Raw genomic sequence first — 19,922 nt, 5'->3', positions numbered from 1 at the left:
AGTCAGAAAGTCAGACCAGTGGGCAAGTTTTCAAAATTCTCTTCATACAGTTGCCAGAGGCCTTTATGACATGTTAACTAAGAGGCTTATTAGTTTTAGAACTTACTCATTTCTCAAATGCTTTTTAAGTCTTTTATGAAAAGAGACATCATGTTGTGTTGTTAAGAGACAATAAAAGGGCCAGGCGCAGTGGTTCATGCCTGTAATCCCAGCGCTTTGGGAGGCCGAGGCAGGTGGATCACCTGAGGTTGGGAGTTCGAGATCAGCCTGACCAACATGGAGAAACCCCATCTCTACTAAAAATACAAAATTAGCTAGGTGTGGTGGCGCATGCCTGTAATCCCAGCTAGTTGGGAGGCTGAGGCAGGACAATCACTTGAACCCAGGAAGCAGAGGTTGCGGTGAGCCAAGATCACGCCACTGCACTCCAGCCTGGGCAACAATAGCAAAACTCCGTCACACACACACACGCACACACGAAGAGATAATAAAACATCTTAGTATCTGACATTGTGAAATATCACACTTGTTGAGTGCCCACTGTGGATATAATTTTATTCTGGGTTTTTCTAAACTGAAGAATTCAGGCTTAAATTCAGAACACCTCTAGAAATACAGAAAAATGTCTATTTCTCAAATGGAGACATCAATAGCAACTACCTATAAAATAGCTCTCCCTCAAAAAAGTCTTTCATTAAAAACAAGTACAAAAGAGAGCATCTTTTTTCAGCAGTAGGAACCCACGAGATCTTGTTCTTCGGTTATAGGATTGAAAAAATCACATTTGTACGCCTAGCACTGATTTCAGATTCGATGTAATGCCATCTATAAAAATTATAATTTCACATTTCAGAGGCCTGCCAACCTGAAGATCTATGCTTAAAAAAAAACTATCAAAACAAGTAAGGAAAATATAGCTTGTCTTTAACACATTTCTAAGGTATTATGTAAAGGAAAATAGTTTCATAGAGGTTTCTACTTCTTTTAGATCAAATTAATAATCTCTCTTAATCACAGCCTTTAAAAATCTCAATAGCAGGAAAAGACAAATTTACCCTAGCAAAACTTGAACATTTCACTTATTAAAGTTTTAAGTGAATTGGAAAGGCATATATTAGTAATTAGTGGTAAATCTTAGACACCAAAAATTTAAAAGGAAAATAGTACCAAAAGTGTAGCTGTTACCAAAAAACTACAAGACTGTAACTACCCCAAATACAATAATGAAGCACATACTATCCAAAAACCATCACCATAATCCAGCAGGTTCCAAAGTGATCCCTGAATTTACCTATTCATCTGTCATGTTTATTTTTCTCTATATCTACTGGATCAAGGAACCTTAATTCTTTTTCAGTATATTTTATGTGAAGAGTAGACAATTGTTACTCAGAATTGGGCCTTTCATCATTTCACTAGTGGTCCCTAACTCCATTAAAATATATATATATACACACACACACATATATATGGGAGGTGGGGAAGCTAATGGGGATGATGAGAAAAAAAGAGTTAGTGAGTCATATTTACCTTATGTGAGACCTAATCTAAAATTTGCCAAATTCAGTGCTGAAATCTGAACAGGTGTATAAAGAGTTGTCACTCTCTCCTTCATATTTATACCCCATTTCTTGAAAGAAAAACATTAAATACGTTTCTAGGTTAAGGATTTAAAGTTGCTACACTGCCATTGTACAAAAGGCTGAACAGACAGCAGGCAAAGTGACCAGTTTCTAAACTTTGCCCTCAAGGAATACAGGTTCAGACACATCAACCAAGCTTGAGGCAACACTTCAAAACTGGAGACACCAGCCTTTGTAACCAGAAGGCAACTGTTTTTCTCAAACTTCAGAAATATTCAAGCTGGGAAGGGTGAAATTTGTCTTTAAAAAGGAATATTCAAAAACTCTCTGATCATATTAAGACAGAATATAGGCAGAGTAACATTGTAGTGCTGTTGGTATACGTTTTTAAACCAAATTTATTTATCTTCCTTGCTTACTGACTCCTGCCCCAAAGAAAGATACTACATGGAAACAGTCTTTATACTAATCTATGTTATGGCTTTGCATTCCTATTTTTTTTTGGTCTGAGTAAGATATTAGGGCTCGTGTTTACAAAAGTAAATGAAAGGATCAAATAACATGATTGATACATTTTATTACAAAGGTTTTAGAAGATGAGGGGCAGAGCTAACAAATTACCTTAATCATTAAAAACCACAAAGTTGGAGAATTTTTTTAAGAAGAGTGGATACCAAAACAGCTTTTAGGAAGATGACAGCTTAATAGTTTAAGTTGTTGAACAGAGCAGAAGAAGGCTTAAGATCTGGAGGATAAAAGTTATATTCAAAAACATGCTAAAGAATACATCAAAACAAACAAAGAATGAGGAAAAAATAAATTGTGCCTTAGAAGTTAAATCCTGTTATAAATGAACATAATTTCTAAAGGACTATGGCCCACTTCAACACTCAAACAAAAAAAACCTCATTGCTAAAACAGCTTCAACATTCCTTTGGAGTTTGCTGTAAAGAATTTATCCTGCATATAGGGTAGACACGAAACACATCTTGAAGAGACTCAGAATATCTGCACACATAAAACTGGTTCTCTAAACGGCATTTACTGGCCTTGAATCCAGTAGAGTAGGGTTCAGCTATGACATGAAATGTGTCATCCTGAGGATGGGGGAGCAATTTGAAGAAAAAGGGCACTTTGCTATAGTTAATTCATGTGGCTGTATAGTCTACAAGTTTCTCCTCAATGCCAAATATCTACTAAGAATTTAAAAATGCAGATGAAATTTTCTATTTCCAAGAATTCATGTGATAAAGGGTAATCATCACAGAGTTTACATATGCTCAGTTTTTTTTACAGCCATAGATTTTATTCCAGAAAGGAGAAAGTACATGGCATTAATAAACCACACATGCCATGAAGTTTAGAACACTAAATTATTTTTCTCTGGCTTATCAACCAGTTGTATCCATGGGCTGCAAATTATATCCATGACAAAATTGATAACATCTTGCAACATGTCAAAGAAAGACCAACATTCTTGCCTGAGTATCCCACTAACCTTTATCTAGAGTTACTGTTCTTGGACTTTCTACAGAAGTTTCTTTTCAAATAATTTATGAATTACAACAACTGGAAAGAATACTGTGAGGACCTGAATACTTCAATCAAACACTGAAGGCAACAATCTTTCTCTTTAAACCATCTCTCCTGCCTGAATTTTTATATACTAAAATAACCCCACTCCTTCATTTCTGTAGGAGTAGCCAGATAAGGTGGCATTCCTTGGCCATCACAAGTCCCAGGTCAAAACGGCTCCGTTCTTCAATCTTCTAACAAAGGCTTCTGGCCCTGCAGCTCATGCCTGTGTGATTCAATCTTGTTCTCAATGAGAGAGATCTCTAGCACAGGTAAGAGTAGCTGAAAGGCGTCCTGGATGTAGGAGGCACTGTTTGATGCCTGCCAGGATTGAAAAAACAAAAAAAGAGAAAACATTAGTTATTTAAAAGAGAAGATATACTGTAAGACAACAAGGGGAACAGATTAATTTTTGTAATCTAACTGAATTCATAGCCTGGCAAATAAGAGCAGTGACTTGGCCATTTTGGTAAACTCTACTATAGGGAAAAGGATCCAGCTTTTAAGATGATATGAACACCAAAAGAGAATGTCAGCATTTTTGTCCAACTTGCCCATCAGAAATGGTAGCTGTTCTTTGGCAACCTGCTCAGACTTGGCATTCAAAGCTTATTTATTCCTTTATTGAGTGGGAAAGATTCTGTCACAATATTGTGGTCAATTACTGAAAGAGGCTTTCAGAAGGCTATAAATCCTACACCTATAGAATTTCTAGCCCATTATGATAGCTCTTCTTCCATGGACTCAATGCAATCACTGAGCACAATAACTGCTCACACACATAAACAAAGAATATTGCTTTCAAAGATGACAGTGTAGATATATTTCTACCTTGAACAACATTTTTCAGAAGTGTTAGAGAATCATTACCCTCAGTTTGCTGAGGGTAATTCATTTATACTGAAAAGCCCTCACCTTTCAAAAGAATATCAACAAAGACTTCATTACATTAAGACAAAATGTATAATTTCAAAGACAAGAGCGTTTCAAATCTGTATGCAAAAAAAAAAAAAACAACTAAAAATAATAGGGAGCCCATATCAAGTGAGATTACCTTTTTAAAATTTATCATTGGCAAGTATTCCTAACTAAAATTCAGTGTGACCTTTAATACTCAATTTCCCACACACAAGAGACCTCAGATATCATCTAGTTAAATCTCTTATGTTGCGCATGAAAATAACGAAGTTTGTCAGAGTCACACAACAAATCAAGGAAGAACCAGAGCAACACTGGGCTCCTGGTTTACAAAGTCCTTTCTACTGCACCACTCTGCCATTTACTAAATCACAAACTTGTATTTTTAAAACTTACTTAAGTGATCAAAATAGCTTCCCTGACAACTCAATTAAAACTGTGTAATTAAAGAATTAAAATCATTTCCTTGATGGTAATGTCAAAAGAATTTAAAACTAGAGAAGTAAAAGTTTGGTAGTTAAAACATTTTTTCAATTAACATCTAAAACTTAACTATCAAATATATATTTTTCCCTCCAGACTTACATAAACATGTTTTTAAAAAATCATCAAAAAGTCTATATTGTTTGCACAGTTAATTTCAAGGTAGACTTCTTAAAACATGGAATCCAGAAAACATCACATAAGGAGGTAATATAATCAGTCACAAGATCCTCTTCTCCATTGACTTAAACCATCTACTTTCTCAAATCTAATGGAATGATGAGGATAATGTAAATACTACCTTTCTGACAAAACAAAGCATGATTTCCTAGCAAGGAAATGACAAAATGTTTTGTTTTATAACAAACCGCTGCATAAACTTTAGTCCTTTAGGAAGCAGCGCTTACCTGTTTGTAATTTTCAGCCCTTCATGTTTACCAGCTGGTATTCAGAAGGTGTTTCATTACTGTGAACCGTCTATTAAGCTGTCAAGGATTAGTACTAAGTAATGATAATCTACTGCTTCTTCCATTGTACTTTACCCTGCAGCTTCAACTGTATGCTTTGTAATTAATAAGGAAGGAATACATATCAAATATATACTATTTTGGTCATGTCTACATAAATATGGTTAAATTACCAATATGGTGAAAAAAATAAAAAAGCCAAAAACAAAAGGCTTCAGAAGAGTTAATTAATTAGTACATAATACCTTTGGAGTCAGAGACTTAAAAAACAATTACTACTAACCTCTAGAAATACTGCAGTGATTAATGGGTTAAGGACATCTGCCATTTCTTTGACCTGGAATAAAGAATACATTTTTATGTGAGCAGAGTAGGTTAAATAACAGTAAGTGGAGTACAATCACACTTTAACACACACACACACACACGTACATAAATATTAAATATAAGCATAAAAGTCTGGACTGACAGCAAAATGTCATCTTCAGAAAGTGAAATTGTGTTTTAAACTTCCTTCTTAATATCTTTCTGTGCTATCCATATTGAGAGTGTGTTGCTTTATACCTTTTTATTGACTTTAAAAAGTATCATTTGACCACAAAATCTTAGAACCATTTTAAAACAAAATATGTAGATATGGAACATGTGCTCAAAAAACTCAAGGGTCTTTAACACAGGCTGTTTAGAAAAGTCTTATAAATAAATAATGTAATTTAATACTTGTATGTGTCAGCATCTTATAGTTGATACGCTACCTTAAAGTATCTTTATGGAACACACAGAAAGATTTGGCCTTATAAGATTAACTTCAGGAAACAAATACTACAGGGAAAAGTGAAGCTGTACCAAAAGATTATCCTTTACAGGAATAATCTAAACTCAAATTTTAAAAAATTAACTTAGGCCATGGTCTTAATTAAAACAAATAGAATGTTCATGACTAGGGCTTTTAAATAAACAAATAAATAAATAAAATTTAAGAACCCATATTAATTTTGCTGCTACACTGACACTGATATACTTACTATAAAGTGATTTTCATTTGCTTGTTTAAAATGCCCTTGATTTTATCCTAACTCATTATTACTGGTTTCTCAATCATCGTCCATAACTCACACATCTTCATAAATTTTTACAATTCCAATTTTGAAAATCCCCAAAAGACTTTAGCTTTAACTACATCTTTCCCACTGACTAGCAACTGCATACTGTGAGCACTGCCATAGTCTAAGTACAGAGTTGCTCTTTAAAACCTGAGTCAAAATCTAAAGTTTGAATTTTATCAAGGTCTGTATTTCCATTACAGGTCTCAGAAGATAGCATAAAAAACACTGAAAACTTCATAAATAGAAATGAACAAAAATTAATTAGAATTAGACATAGACAAGTTGATTCTAAAATTCATATGGAAATGCACAAGGCCCTAAACAGTCAAAAAATCTTGAAAATAAAAACAAAGTTGGATGACGTACACTTCTTGATTCCAAACCTACTACAAAACTACAATAAGCAAGACAATATGATACTGGCATTAGGATAAACATACAGATTAATGGACTGAAAATCAGAGTCCAGAAATAAACCCATATATCTATGCCTAAATGATTTTCAACAAAGGAGCCAAGACAATTTAATGGAGGAAAGAACAGTCTTTTCAACACATAGTACTGGAACAAATGGATATCCATATGCAAAAGCATGAAGTAGGGCCCCCTACCTTACACGATACACAAAAATTAACTGAAAATGGATCACAGACATAAATATAAGGGCTACAACAAAACTTTTAGAAGAAAACAGAGAAGTAAAACTTCACTGCAAAGGACACTATCAAAAAAGTGAAATGATAACTCATGAACTTGGAGAAATACATTCCCATCAAAAATCTGATAAGAAACGTGTATTGAGGGGAAAAAAAAAAAAAAAAAAAAAAAAACTCCTACAAGTAATAATAAAAACACAAACAACCCACGTTTTAAAACAAGCAAAGTGCTGAAATAGATATTTCTCCAGAGAAGTCAAACAGCCAATCAGCACATTAAAAGATGTTCAACACTGGCTGGGCACAGTGGCTCATGCCTGTAATCCCAGCACTTTGGGAGGCCAAGGTGGGTGGATCACCTGAGGTCGGGAGTTCGAGACCAGCTTGGCCAACACGGTGAAACCCCGTCTCTACCAAAAATACAAAAGTTGGCTGGGCATGGTGACGGGTGCCTGTAATCCCAGCCACTCGGGACTCAGAGTCAGGAAAATCACTTGGACCAGGAGGTGGAGGTTGCAGTGAGCTGAGATCATGCCATTGCACTCAAGCCTGGGCGACAAGAGCGAAATTCCGCCTCAAAAAAAAAAAAAAAAAAAAAAAAAAAACATGTTCAACATCTTTAGCCATTAGAGAAATGTAAATCAAAACCATAATGAGATACCATTTCATACCCACTAGGATGGCTAAAATAAAAACAAACAACAATAAGTATTAGCAAGGATATGGAGAAACTAGAACCCTTATATATTGCTAGTGAGAATGTAAAATTGTGCAGCCACTTTGGAAAACAGTTTGGTAATTCCTTAATGACTATATCGCCCATATGACCCAGCATTCCACTCCTAGCTATCTACCCTAGAGAAATGAAAACATATTCACATAAAAACATACATGCATGTTCACAGCAACATTATTCATTATAGCCAAAAAGCAGAAATAATCCAAATGTCTATCAACTGATGAACAAATTAAATGTGATATATATCCATAAGACAGATTATTATTTGGTAATAAAAAGGAAGCATTAATACATGCTACAACGTGGATAAGCCTCAAAAACACTATGCTAAATGAGTGAAACCAAACACAAAATACCACATATTGTTTAATCCCATTTATGTGAAAGATGCAAAGCAACCAAATCTATAGAAAGAGAAAGTAGATTCATGGTGCTTAGGGCTGGGAAAATATGGAGTGAAAGGGAATGGGGATTGTACGAGTTTTGGGGAAGGCTGATGAAAGTGTTTTAAAATTAGACTATGAAAATGGCTGCACAACTCTGTAAATATACTAAAAACTTAAAACTATTGAATTGTATACTTAAAGTGAGCAAATTTTATGATATTTAAACTGCTAAAGAAACCAGACAAACATTATTGCAATAAGAGGCATGAATTCTTACCCCAGCATTTGTTAGGCAGGTGGTGAACTCTTTAGACAAAGAGGACAACTCTTTACACAACACAATTGTCATCCTAGGAAAGAAAGGGAAAGTCAGAAATGTTCTTTTCTCTTTTTTTATTTTTTTAATAAGCTGTATTTAACAGCTGTCAGAACAGAACAAATCACTCCTGGTACTAAATGTGAAAGAATAAAGCTTTTCAAGGGAGTAAATACAGTAGCCCCCCTTATCAGTGGTTTCACTTTCCGCAGTTTCAGTTACTCATGGTCAACAATGACCTGAAAATAATAATTTTTAAAATTCCAGAAATAAGTAATTCATAAGTTTTTTATTGCACATTGTTTTGAGCAGTGTGATGAAATCTCTCATTGTCTGCTCCATCCCACCCAGGACATGAATCATCCCTTTGTCCAGCATACCCACAGAACCCATTCATGAGTCAGCTATTAATAGTAGCCATCTCAGTGATCAGACTGAGCGCTGTGTTGTCACAGTGCTTATGTTCAAGTAACCCTTATTTTACTTAATAATGGCCCCTGCTATGGTTTTGATATGTCCCCTCCAAAACTCATGTTGAAATTTTATTCCCGACATGGCAGTATTAGGAGGTGGGACCGGATGGGAGCTATTTGGATGATGGGGGCACTGCCCTCATGAACATATTAATGAAATTATCACAGTAGTCAGTGAGTTCTCACTCTGGTGGGAATAAATTAGGTCCCAGAGAGCATGTAGTTATAAAGCAAGTCCAGTCTCTCATGCAGGTCTCTTTGCACATACCCACTCATCTTCCTGCTTCTTTACCATGTTGTGGAGCAGTACACGGCCCTCACCAGAAGTCAAGTAGATGCCAGTGCTATGCTCTTGGACTTTCCAGTCACCAGAATCATGAGCCAAATAAGGCTCTTTTCTTTGTAAATTACCCAGCCTCAGATATTCTGTTACAGTAATACTAAATGGGCTAAGGCAGCCCCAAAGCCCAAGAGTTGTAATGCTGGCAATTCAGACATGCCAAAGAGAAGCCATAAAGTGCTTCCTTGAAGTGAAAAGGTACGAGATCCTCACTTTGTAAGAAAAAATAAAATTATATGCTGAGGCAGCTAAATCTACAATAAGAATGAATCTTCTACCCATAAAACTGTGAGAAGGAGAAAGAAATCATGCCACTTTTGCTGTTGCACCACTAACTGCAAAAGTTCTAGTCACAGTGGGTGATACGTACTGAGTAAGATGAAAAAAGCAAACTACTCATCTGACAGGGGACTAATATCCAGAATATACAAGGAACTCAACAGTAAAAGTAAAAAACACTCATTAAAAAATGGGCAAAGGACATGAATAGACATTTCTCAAAAGAAGACATACAAACGACCAACAGATACATGAAAAAATGCTCAATATCACTGATGTATCAATAATCAAGAAAATGCAAATCAAGACCCCAGTGAGCTATCATATCACCCCAGTTAGAATGGCTATCATTATTAAAAAGACAAAAAAATGGCTGGGCATGGTGGCTCATGCCTATACTCCCAGCACTTTGGGAAGTCAAGGCAGGTGGACCACTTGAGGTCAGGAGTTTGAGACAAGCCTGGCCAACATGGTGAAACCCCATCTCTACTAAAATACAAAAATTTGCTGGGCATGGTGGTGCACACCTGTAATCACAGCTACTCAGGAGGCTAAGGCAGGAGAATCACTTGAACATGGGAGGCAGAGATTGCAGTGAACCAAGATTGCGCTACTGCACTCCAGCCTGAGTGACACAGCAAGACTCCATCTCAAAAAAAAAAAAAAAAAAAGACAAAAAAAAATAGATGCTGGCAACAATTCCAAGAAAAAGAATTCCTATACATTGTTAGAACCTAAATTAGTACAACCACTATGAAAAAGAGTATGAAGATTTCTCAAAAAATAAAATGGAACTACCAAACTACTGGGTATTTAGCCAAAGAAAAATAAATAAATATATATATCAAAGGGATACCTGCACCTGCATATTTATTCCAGCACTATTCACAACAGCAAAGATATGGAATTAACCTAAGTTAGTTGACAAATGGATAAAGAAAATGTGGTGCGTGTGTGTATACATATATGTGTGTGTATATATACATACATGCACACACATACATAATGGAATACTATTCAGCTATTAAAGAAAATGTCATTTGCAGCAACACGGATAGAACTACAGGTCATGAGGTTAAGTGAAATCAGCCAAGCACAGAAAGACAAACACCTCATGTTCTCACTCATATGTGGGAGCTAGAAAAACATGCTCTTACGAAAACAGAGAATAGAACAACTGTGACACCAGAAATGGGGAAAGGTGGGTAGGTGAGTGGGTGGAGATGAAGAGAAGTTGGTTAATGAGTACAAACATACGGTTAGATAGAAAAACTAAATTCTAATGTTTGATAGCAGAATAGGGTGACTATATTTAGCAATAATATTTTGTGTATTTCAAAGTAACGTAGAGCACTTGAAATGATACCAACATATAGACATGATAAACACTCAAGGTGATGAATACCCCGAATACTCTGACTTGATCATTATACATTCTATGCATGTAACACTCACACAGACCCATATATAAAAATATATAATATATAAATTATATATCAATATATAAATTATATATAAACATATACTATAAATATATAAATCATATATAAATGTCATGTATCTAATATAGAGACATAAAGACATATATTATATAGGTATAATGAAATGATTACATAAGATAATAATATCATAAATAAATAATATATATATATGTATGATAAATATTATAAGATGATTTAATATTTTTATAGATTGTAATAATAATAGATAATATAACATATTAAAAATAAACTATAATAAAATTATATAATACATATTTTATATATTTATATATATTTATATATTTATATAATGTATATTTTATATATAATAATCTAAATTTTAATATATAAAATTATGTATAATATATAGAATATATAAATACATATTTATATAATTTATCACACATTAATATATGTATTTATATATAAAAATATATCTTTATTATAAATTATATATTTTTATGTATTATATATTATAATATATATATATACTATACATATGTAAATTATGTATTATATATAACTATATTCATACAAATATGTATGAATATATTTATATGAATATATTATAAATATATGAATTATATATAAATATATATAATATATACCAATAAAATATTTTTTAAAAAGATGGAAAAGGCATTAAATTTGTGGGTGGAAGACATGCATGGAAATGTGTTCCAAATGATGGCAATCAAGTGTGGTACTATCAACTGTTTCAGGAATCCACTAGGGGCTTAGAACATAAACCACACAGATAAGGGGGTACTACTGTATGCCTAAATCAGCCCGCCAATGTATAAGAAGATCCATCTGAGCAGGCACTCATGCTACAGAAAAAGGAAGTTCAGTCCTTAGAAAAACATTTCTCTATAAAATCCTCTAGAAAGCAGTATATGTTCAAGTTAAATCAAATAGAAAATAATTAAAATATATTTTAAGGAGACAACATCATACTCAAAAGACCCTACATTCCATTTAGAAAAGTTAAAATATGTATTCATTAATTCTAAGAACCTCAGTTCTTAATAACAGTTATTAGTTACTGGGTGCTAATTACATGCCAGGCACCATGCTAAGGGATTTCTAATTTTTACAACAACTCCAAAAGTAAGTGATTAGTCCATCTTTAATAATATTTACCTAAAGTCTTGTATGTGCCAGATTTTATTTACTTAAAGTCTTTCAAACAATGGGAACATATCAGTGAACAAGAAAAGTCCCAGTTTTCATGGATTCCAACTTACTTGCTAAATTAAGGGGGAGACTATATACATATACATATATATACACATACACAAATATGTATACATATACACACATATATATTCATATACATATAAGTGTTATGTGGTGATATAAGCTAAGAAAATAAAGCAGAGTAAAAGGACAGAGAATGGTTGGAGATGCTATTCCAGACTTTGTGGTGAGGGAAGGCTTTTCTAAAAAGGTGGCACTTGAGTAGACTTGAATTCAGAGAGGGAGTGAACCACATTTCAAAGAATATTTCAAGCAGCAGAAATAGCCTCTTTTCCACAGAACAGGCTCCTTTTAGGGTTGTGAGTCTCTCATCCTTAAGGATGTTCAAGAAGACAAATAAGCCCCCTCTTATGGGATAGTGTAGTGGGATGGTGATGGTGCAAGTAAAGAGGAAGTCTGCAGAAGACTGACAGCCCCTCCCAGTTCTAACAATGGGCACTCTCATATATTTGTTTCTAATTAAAATTCTCATTATTTCAATCAGGAGATTTACTTAGAAACTACTGGGCTTTTTCTTCCCCACCTATGATTATCTATACTATTTTTGAAAAATTTTTGTATAAATCAGCAATATAATGAGAAAAAAAGAATGGGTTCAGGACACTCAGTTAGACCTGGGTCTAAATCCCAGGTCACACAACACAGACAGATTACTTAACTCCTCTAGTTTGCATTTCCTCATGATTAAAACTGGACTAATCACTTACTTTTTGGGTTATACAAATTAGAAGTTATACATGCAAATCCCTTAGCATGGCACTTGGCATGGTATATAATTAGCACTCAATAATAACTACTATTAAGAACTGAGGTTCTTAGAACTCTTCTCTGTTTTCATTTACACCAAATTCCATTCCTATTAAAGCTAATAACCTGTAAAGAAATAGTTTTCAGGCCGCGCACGGTGGCTCAAGCCTGTAATCCCAGCACTTTGGGAGGCCGAGACGGGCGGATCACGAGGTCAGGAGATCGAGACCATCCTGGCTAACACGGTGAAACCCCGTCTCTACTAAAAAATACAAAAAACTAGCCGGGTGAGGTGGCGGGCGCTTGTAGTCCCAGCTACTTGGGAGGCTGAGGCAGGAGAATGGCGTAAACCCGGGAGGCGGAGCTTGCAGTGAGCTGAGATCCGGCCACTGCACTCCAGCCTGGGCAACAGAGCGAGACTCCGTCTCAAAAAAAAAAAAAAAAAAAAAGAAATAGTTTTCAGAACATGAGCTCTTCATAAAAAGAGCAGATTTATAATGCTGATTTATCATGGTTCAATGAAAAGGAAAAAACAACCAAAATAAACAAACCATCTAACATGTGGATGGGTGTGAGGTGAATGGTTTCTTGAGAGAGATGTTTATAAAACTTTGGAAATAGGCCAAGAAAACTCCTGCAATTTGCATCATTTAGAGGAATTCTCATTACACTTACTGGGAAAGAGTTTGGCTCCTTTCTATGGCTGTCACTTCCTGCTTCCTGCCATGCAGAACCAATGCAGCTGTTTTGTGGAACAGTTCAATTGAGCAAGCAGTCAGTTCAGCTAGGCTCCGGATTGCAAACACATGGATATCCTGGATGGAAAAACAAAACAAAGCATAGCATAACAATTGGTGGAAATGATACCATCTTCCTTCTCTCATACTACAGGATTTGTAGCAGAGACTAATAGTTGCCTTCCAATAGTGTCTTCTTCTTCCACAGTGATGTAATTTTACAGCTGGGCTCAAAGCTACAAACACAAAGGTTCCCCTGTAGTCAGGTGTGACCAAGTAACTAAGTTTTGGCCAAATGATTTAGATAACAAGCGTCAGGCAGCAGTTTCTGGGAACCTTCCTCATGACAAAACACACATGCATCCTTTCTCTCTTTTTTCTTCACTCCTCCTTTAATCTTATAGTCTGGATCTAAGATGCTACAATCCTAGATCACAAGGTTGAAATTATGGATAGCAGTGTAAAAACTAGGAGCCTGGGTCCTTGATTGTGATACATCTCAAATCTACTAAAACAAACAAAAAAGGCTTAGTTGCTTTGGCTACCTCTATTGAATTTTTGTTGACTTGCTCAGTATTTTCTGCTTCCAACTGTTTTTCTCCTTCTTCATTCTCTGCTAATGGCTTGGTCAGAGACTTCCTGATCCATTCGTGGGCGGTATTTCTTGCCTAAATAAGAAAAATATTGGCCATCAACAATTCAATTCAGTTCACCAAAATTACTGTGCACCTACCAGGAACACAATAGCATCCTAGAAGTAAGGGCACTTGTTCTTACCTGAACATACCATCTAGCTTTTCAGTCCTTATCCTACTAGTCTCAGCAACACTTATCACTGCTGTCCATCATTCCTTTTTTAAATTGTCTAATTGGTGGTTTTTTTTTTTTTTTTTTTTTTTTTGAGACAGAATTTCACTCTTGTTGCCCAGGCTGGAGTGCAATGGCACAATCTTGGCTCACTGCAACCTCCACCTCCTGAGTCCAAAAGATTCTCCTGCCTCAGCCTCTCGAGTAGCTGGGATTACAGGCACCCGCCACCATGCCTGGCTAATTTTTGTATTTTTAGTAGAGATGGGGTTTCGCCAGGTTGCCCAAGCTGGTCTTGAACTCCTGACCTCAGGTGATCCCCCTGCCTCGGCCTCCCAAAGTGCTGGGATTACAGGCGTGAGCCACTGCACTTGGCCTCTAATCAGCTTTTCAAAAAACCAAGGTATAATTTACATACAGTAAAGTGCACAAATCTTCAGAGTATGGCTTAAGAAATGTTTATATGTGTATATGCCTGTGAAACTGTGATGAAGATATAGAATATTTCCTCATCCCTAGAAGGTCCCTTCATGTCCCTTCCTCGCCAATACTGTTCCAACCATGTCTCCCTCCTCCTGCCCAAAGGCAACCCCTCTTCTGCTCACTATAAATAATTTTTCCTGATCTTAAAATGCATAAAAATAGAAATATAAGTTCATTCTAATTTGTGTCTGGCTTAAGCACAACATAATGTCTGTTAGATTCATCCATGTTGTTGCATATATTAGTTCATTCATATTAACTGCTGTGTAGTATTTCATTTTATATACAGTCATGCATCACACAATGATGTTTAGGTTAACAACAGACCACATATATAATGGTGGTCTTGTAAGATTGGAATACTATATTTTTACTCTATCTTTTCTATACCATTGTGTTGCAACTGCCTACAGTATTCAGTACTGTAGCATGCTGTACAGTTTTGTACAGAAGCAATAGGTTAAACGATATAGCCTAGGTATATAACAGGCTATATCAGCTAGATTTGTGTAAGTACACTCTCTGATATTCGCCCAATGACAAAACTGCCTAATGATGCAGTTCTCATAACATATCCTCATCAATAAACAATGCATGATTGTATATATCACAGTTTATCCATTCTCCTGGTAATGAATCTAGTTTTCTTCGGTTTTTGTAACCCCACTTTTTTCTGTTCTCCTCTGAACTTTATGATCATTCCTCCTCAGTCTCTTTTACATATTGATCCTAGTTGGCCAGTCTCTTAAACACCAGTATTATTTGGAGGTTTAGCCTTCACTCTTTACTTGTCTCATCCTATTCCCTCTCCATCCATCCTATGCCAGTGGTTTTAACTATCCTCAGCCTACTGTTGACTCTTCGATCCTTATTTCTAGCCCTGACCTCTCCTGAAAATTTATTCCAAATGCCTGCTAGACAAAACACTCTGCAGGCATCACACATATAACAAGTAAAAACTTTGAACTCATTGTCTTTCTCTTCCTACCCCCAAATTTTTCAACCTCTTTCATTTCCCAAAGTTTCAGAAGTGCCACCATGTACCAGTCACCTGAGCCAAAATATAGGTGCTATCTTAAATTTTTTTCCTCTCCAATAATCACCAAGATGGTCTGATTTTATCCAAGTCCCTTGTCACCCTCTTCCTTCCCGTCTTCCTCCTTCCTATTACCACTTCTTGAGTTCAGAGCCACTTCATGACTGGTCTCCCTGCTTCTGATCTGTTTATCTTAAATCTATCTTCCATAATGCTACCAGTGATCGCTCTTAAGCCCAGGGCTGACCATTCCTCTTTCCTTCAATGGCTCCTCATCAACTAGATCACGTTCTTTACATGATGTAACAAGTCTCCATGACCTAGACCCTACCTACTTTTCCAGCCTCATCTCTTAACATTTTCCACTTTATGTTCGGTAAGAATGACCTCTACTGTACTTGTTCTTTCAATCCTCTACCCAGATATCATCTCTTTCAAGTAACTTAAATTTAGTACTTAACCAAATATAATAGAATTATCTGTTACTTAACTAAACTGTGTATTATAGGATAGCTAGAGTGTGTTTTATTTGGCTTTGCATACCCAGTGTCCAGAACACTGGGAAGAACATCTACTGTTTTGGGTATGGATATGACCAGCATCCACATCTCCTTTCTTCTGGTGGCAGGTTCTAGATTCTCCTTAGTTCATGTGATCTGCGTGGAGCTGCTTCCATCTTTTGGCTCCAAAAGTTGGCAAACCATTCAGATTTAGCTACTGAGAATATTAATACCCGTGTCCACAGAGTAAGTGGTTCATAGATTAAAAAGTAACCCCAGCCAGAATCAATGGACATCAGTCCCAGGACATCTGGTAAAATTATCAACAAAAAGAAGTGTTCTTTTAGTTGGCGTTACTGAAATGGAAAAAAGTCACCCACCCTGAAGCTGCCAATGGTCATTTTACCACCATATGGAAAAGCTTCCCTAAGAATGAAGCTAAAACAAAAGGAAGCAAGCCAAAAGACACAGATAGGGATAGAGATAGGCTCCTGAATAAAGCATGCCTGAAGCCAGTTCTCCTCCTTGATTTTCTGTTTTCTTGAGCTACTGAATTCCCCTCTTTTAAATTAGTTTGTTATTTTTTTAAGTTTCTTAACTTGAGTTTCTATCATTTGCAAGTGAGAGTCCTGGTTTCTCAGAAACTGTTTATTACCATCTACTTTATTAACTTTACATACACAGAATGTGTTCAAAGCTGTTATGAGGTAATAGGAATCCAGAGAAGACTTTGAGAGTGATTCTAAATGAGAAACACAGGTTTTATTACATGCACGGTACTGGAGTTAGATCTTGAAGGATCAGTAAGTGGGGCTACACCCAAGGCCACCTGAATGAGCTAAAGCAGACCTGTGTTCCCAGAATTTCACTGTAGGGTTCTTTCCCTACATTCCCCCACAAAAACATTCAGGAACAATCTAGCTCTGATCTATACCTTCCCATTACTTAAGCATTAACCTCTCAAATTCAAAACACCAAATAGCATGAACTATAAAAAGGCTTGGAAACAGAAAAATGCAAAGTGTTTAGGCAAACTGTGAGATATCTAGCAAGACCAAAATATAAGATACAGGCATTTTACTCATTCATTCATTTATTGCAAATACATACTAACACTGTGCCAGTGCTGGGGACTCAATGGTGAATAATACAAACTAGGAGCCTGCTCTTCTCTCTCCTAATAAGGCAATTAACAAGCAAACAAACAAATACATACATAAAGAAAATAAAAGGGAGTAATGATGAGTATGGGTAGAAGGCGGCTTGAGTTTGGGTGGTCAGAAAGGGTCTCTGAAAAGTTATGTTTCAGCTGAAACCTGAAGGAATTGGCCATACAAATATTTAGGCAACAAGAGTTTTAAGCACAGGGAAATCAGTGTGATACACCTGAGAAACAGAACAAAGGCCAGTAAGGAAGAATATAGAGGATGGGGAGTGTGACAGAAAATTAGGTTGGAGTAGTGAGATTTATAGAAGAGAACAGTGAGAGATGAGGCTGGAAAGAATCCTAACAGTTGATTAATAATACAAACAATACGTTAAATTCTTTGCAATATCTTTGAAGAGACAAAATGAGTAAAAAATGAAGGATTAATTTATCTGAGATTAAAAAAGAAAAATGGAAAGTGATAGACCACATAAAAGAAAAAATTGATACCATAAATTTAATATACTTGAAGGAGTTTTTTTTTTTTTTTTTTTTTTTTTTTTTGAGATAGAGTTTCACTCTGTTGCCCAGGCTGAAGGGAAGTGGCATGATCTCAGCTCACTGCAACCTCTGCCACCCAGGTTCAAGCTCAGCCTCTCGAGTAGCTGGGATTATAGGCACCTGCCACTGTGCCCAACTAATTTTTGTAGTTTTAGTAGAGATGGGGTTTCACCATCTTGGCCAGGCTGGTCTTGAACTCCTGACTTCGTGATCTACCCACCTCGGCCTCCCAAAGTGCTGGGATTACAGGCGTGAGCCACCCCCGCCCCTGGCCAGGAGATATTTTAGTACGCATAGAGCTTACCCAAAGTGACCTCTCTTGTAATAAATATATTAAGTGAAATCATCACGAACTATTGTGCCAACTCAAGGTAATTTATTATCCTTTTCCAAAATTATTAATGTCACCCACGCCCACAATTCAGTCTGGAACTTTCCAGTTGTTGAGATCTGCAGATCTCAAAAGGTACCTTTGAACTTGGCTTCTCCAAAAGCTTATTTATTTCCAACAGAAAAATAATAAGGCCTAGAGAAGAAAATGAATTTGCCCAAGGCCACATCACATGTGAGTATCAGAACAAGAATCAGAATCACAGAATCATATTCCCAGACTCCTAATTCAGTGCTCTTTCCCCTACATCACAGCCTGCCATATAAATCTTTTGAGGGTCAATGGTTAAGGCCTTGATCCTTAATCAATCTACAACTTAAGTCTCAATGCCTAAAATTTAAACAATCTGAAGACTGCTTTCAGAGAATGGCTAGAACTGCCAGATAGATAAGGAGCTACTGGTCTTCCAAAAATAATTATTAATGTGATCTCTCATTAAGCATGTAAACTATGTCTTTCTCATGATTATTTCCCTAGCACCTAGCAAATTACTAAGCACAATAAAGGTTTATTGAACATATATGTATATTTATTGAACAGCTACATGTAGAGGACATCGGGCTATCTTCTGTGGAGCCATCAACAGTGAGCATTTATTTATTATGAGCCAGGCAGTTTGTAAGAGCTTTGTGTGTGTGAACACATTTAAACCTCACAGGAACCCTACATTATTATCACTCACCACACAGAGACAAAAAAATGAGGCTCACAGAGGTCAAGCAACTTGCTAAAGGTCACACAGAAAGTAATAGGTAGTAGAGCTGGAATTTTAAGGAATAGGTATGTACAGATCCTGCCTTCGAGAAATTTAAGCTTCAGGATAGGAGGTAAGATATACGTATTTTTTAAAAACTGTGATAAATGTATAAAAATACTTATGCACTAGGTTAAGTGAAAAAGGCAGAGTGCTAAAGAACAAATACAGTATGTTGACTTTTCCATCAGAGGAGATAAGAAAATATATCTGCTTATCTTTACAAAAAGAAACTCAGGAAAGATAAGCCAAAAACAAGAAAGATGAATACCTACAAAAACAGGAGAATGGAGTGGAAGGCAAGTGGGAGGGAAAGACCTGAGTATATTTTTTGTGCAGTTTGATTTTTGGAAGCGTGTTAATACCCTACATATTCAAAAACAAAATTATCACATAGGCAGTAAATAAAACAATTTTTTGTAGATCACTTTTATAGTACAGATTAAATATCACTTATACGAAAATCCAAAATTCTCCAAAATTTGAAATTTTTTGAGTGCCAATATGATGCCACAAGTGAAAAATTCCACACCTGACCTCATGTGATGGGTTGCAGTCAAAATGAATTCAAAATTTTGTTTCATGCACAATTTTTTTTTTTTTTTGAAACAGAGTCTCACTTTGTCACCCAGGCTGGAGTACAGTGGTGCGATTTCGGCTCACTGCAAACTCCGTCTCCCGGGTTCATGCCATTCTC

The 19,922-nt window shown here is 35.9% G+C and overlaps 1 protein-coding gene across 5 annotated transcripts in view; it reads right to left on the bottom strand.

Annotated features, from left to right (window-relative positions):
- Positions 1-544: 544 nt before the first annotated feature.
- The window catches only part of FAM114A2 (family with sequence similarity 114 member A2), a 53,262-nt gene continuing 33,884 nt past the window's right edge, over positions 545-19,922 (bottom strand). For 3 of the 5 annotated variants that reach the window (XM_030927146.1, XM_010360537.2, XM_030927147.1), the window contains 5 exons: positions 14,092-14,214; positions 13,485-13,624; positions 8,191-8,263; positions 5,310-5,363; positions 2,141-3,479 (listed from right to left, as the gene is read on the bottom strand). In XM_030927146.1, coding sequence (XP_030783006.1) covers positions 3,345-3,479; positions 5,310-5,363; positions 8,191-8,263; positions 13,485-13,624; positions 14,092-14,214 — 525 coding nt within the window. In that variant the 3' untranslated portion in view covers positions 2,141-3,344. Of the gene's footprint in view, positions 3,480-5,309; positions 5,364-8,190; positions 8,264-13,484; positions 13,625-14,091; positions 14,215-19,922 lie in introns of all 5 variants that reach the window. The other 2 variants (XM_010360534.2, XM_010360535.2) reach the window with 1 other exon arrangement.

The sequence above is a fragment of the Rhinopithecus roxellana genome, chromosome 3, assembly GCF_007565055.1.
Source record: "Rhinopithecus roxellana isolate Shanxi Qingling chromosome 3, ASM756505v1, whole genome shotgun sequence".
Taxonomy (NCBI): domain Eukaryota; kingdom Metazoa; phylum Chordata; class Mammalia; order Primates; family Cercopithecidae; genus Rhinopithecus; species Rhinopithecus roxellana.
This window is presented reverse-complemented; position numbering and strand designations above follow the sequence as displayed.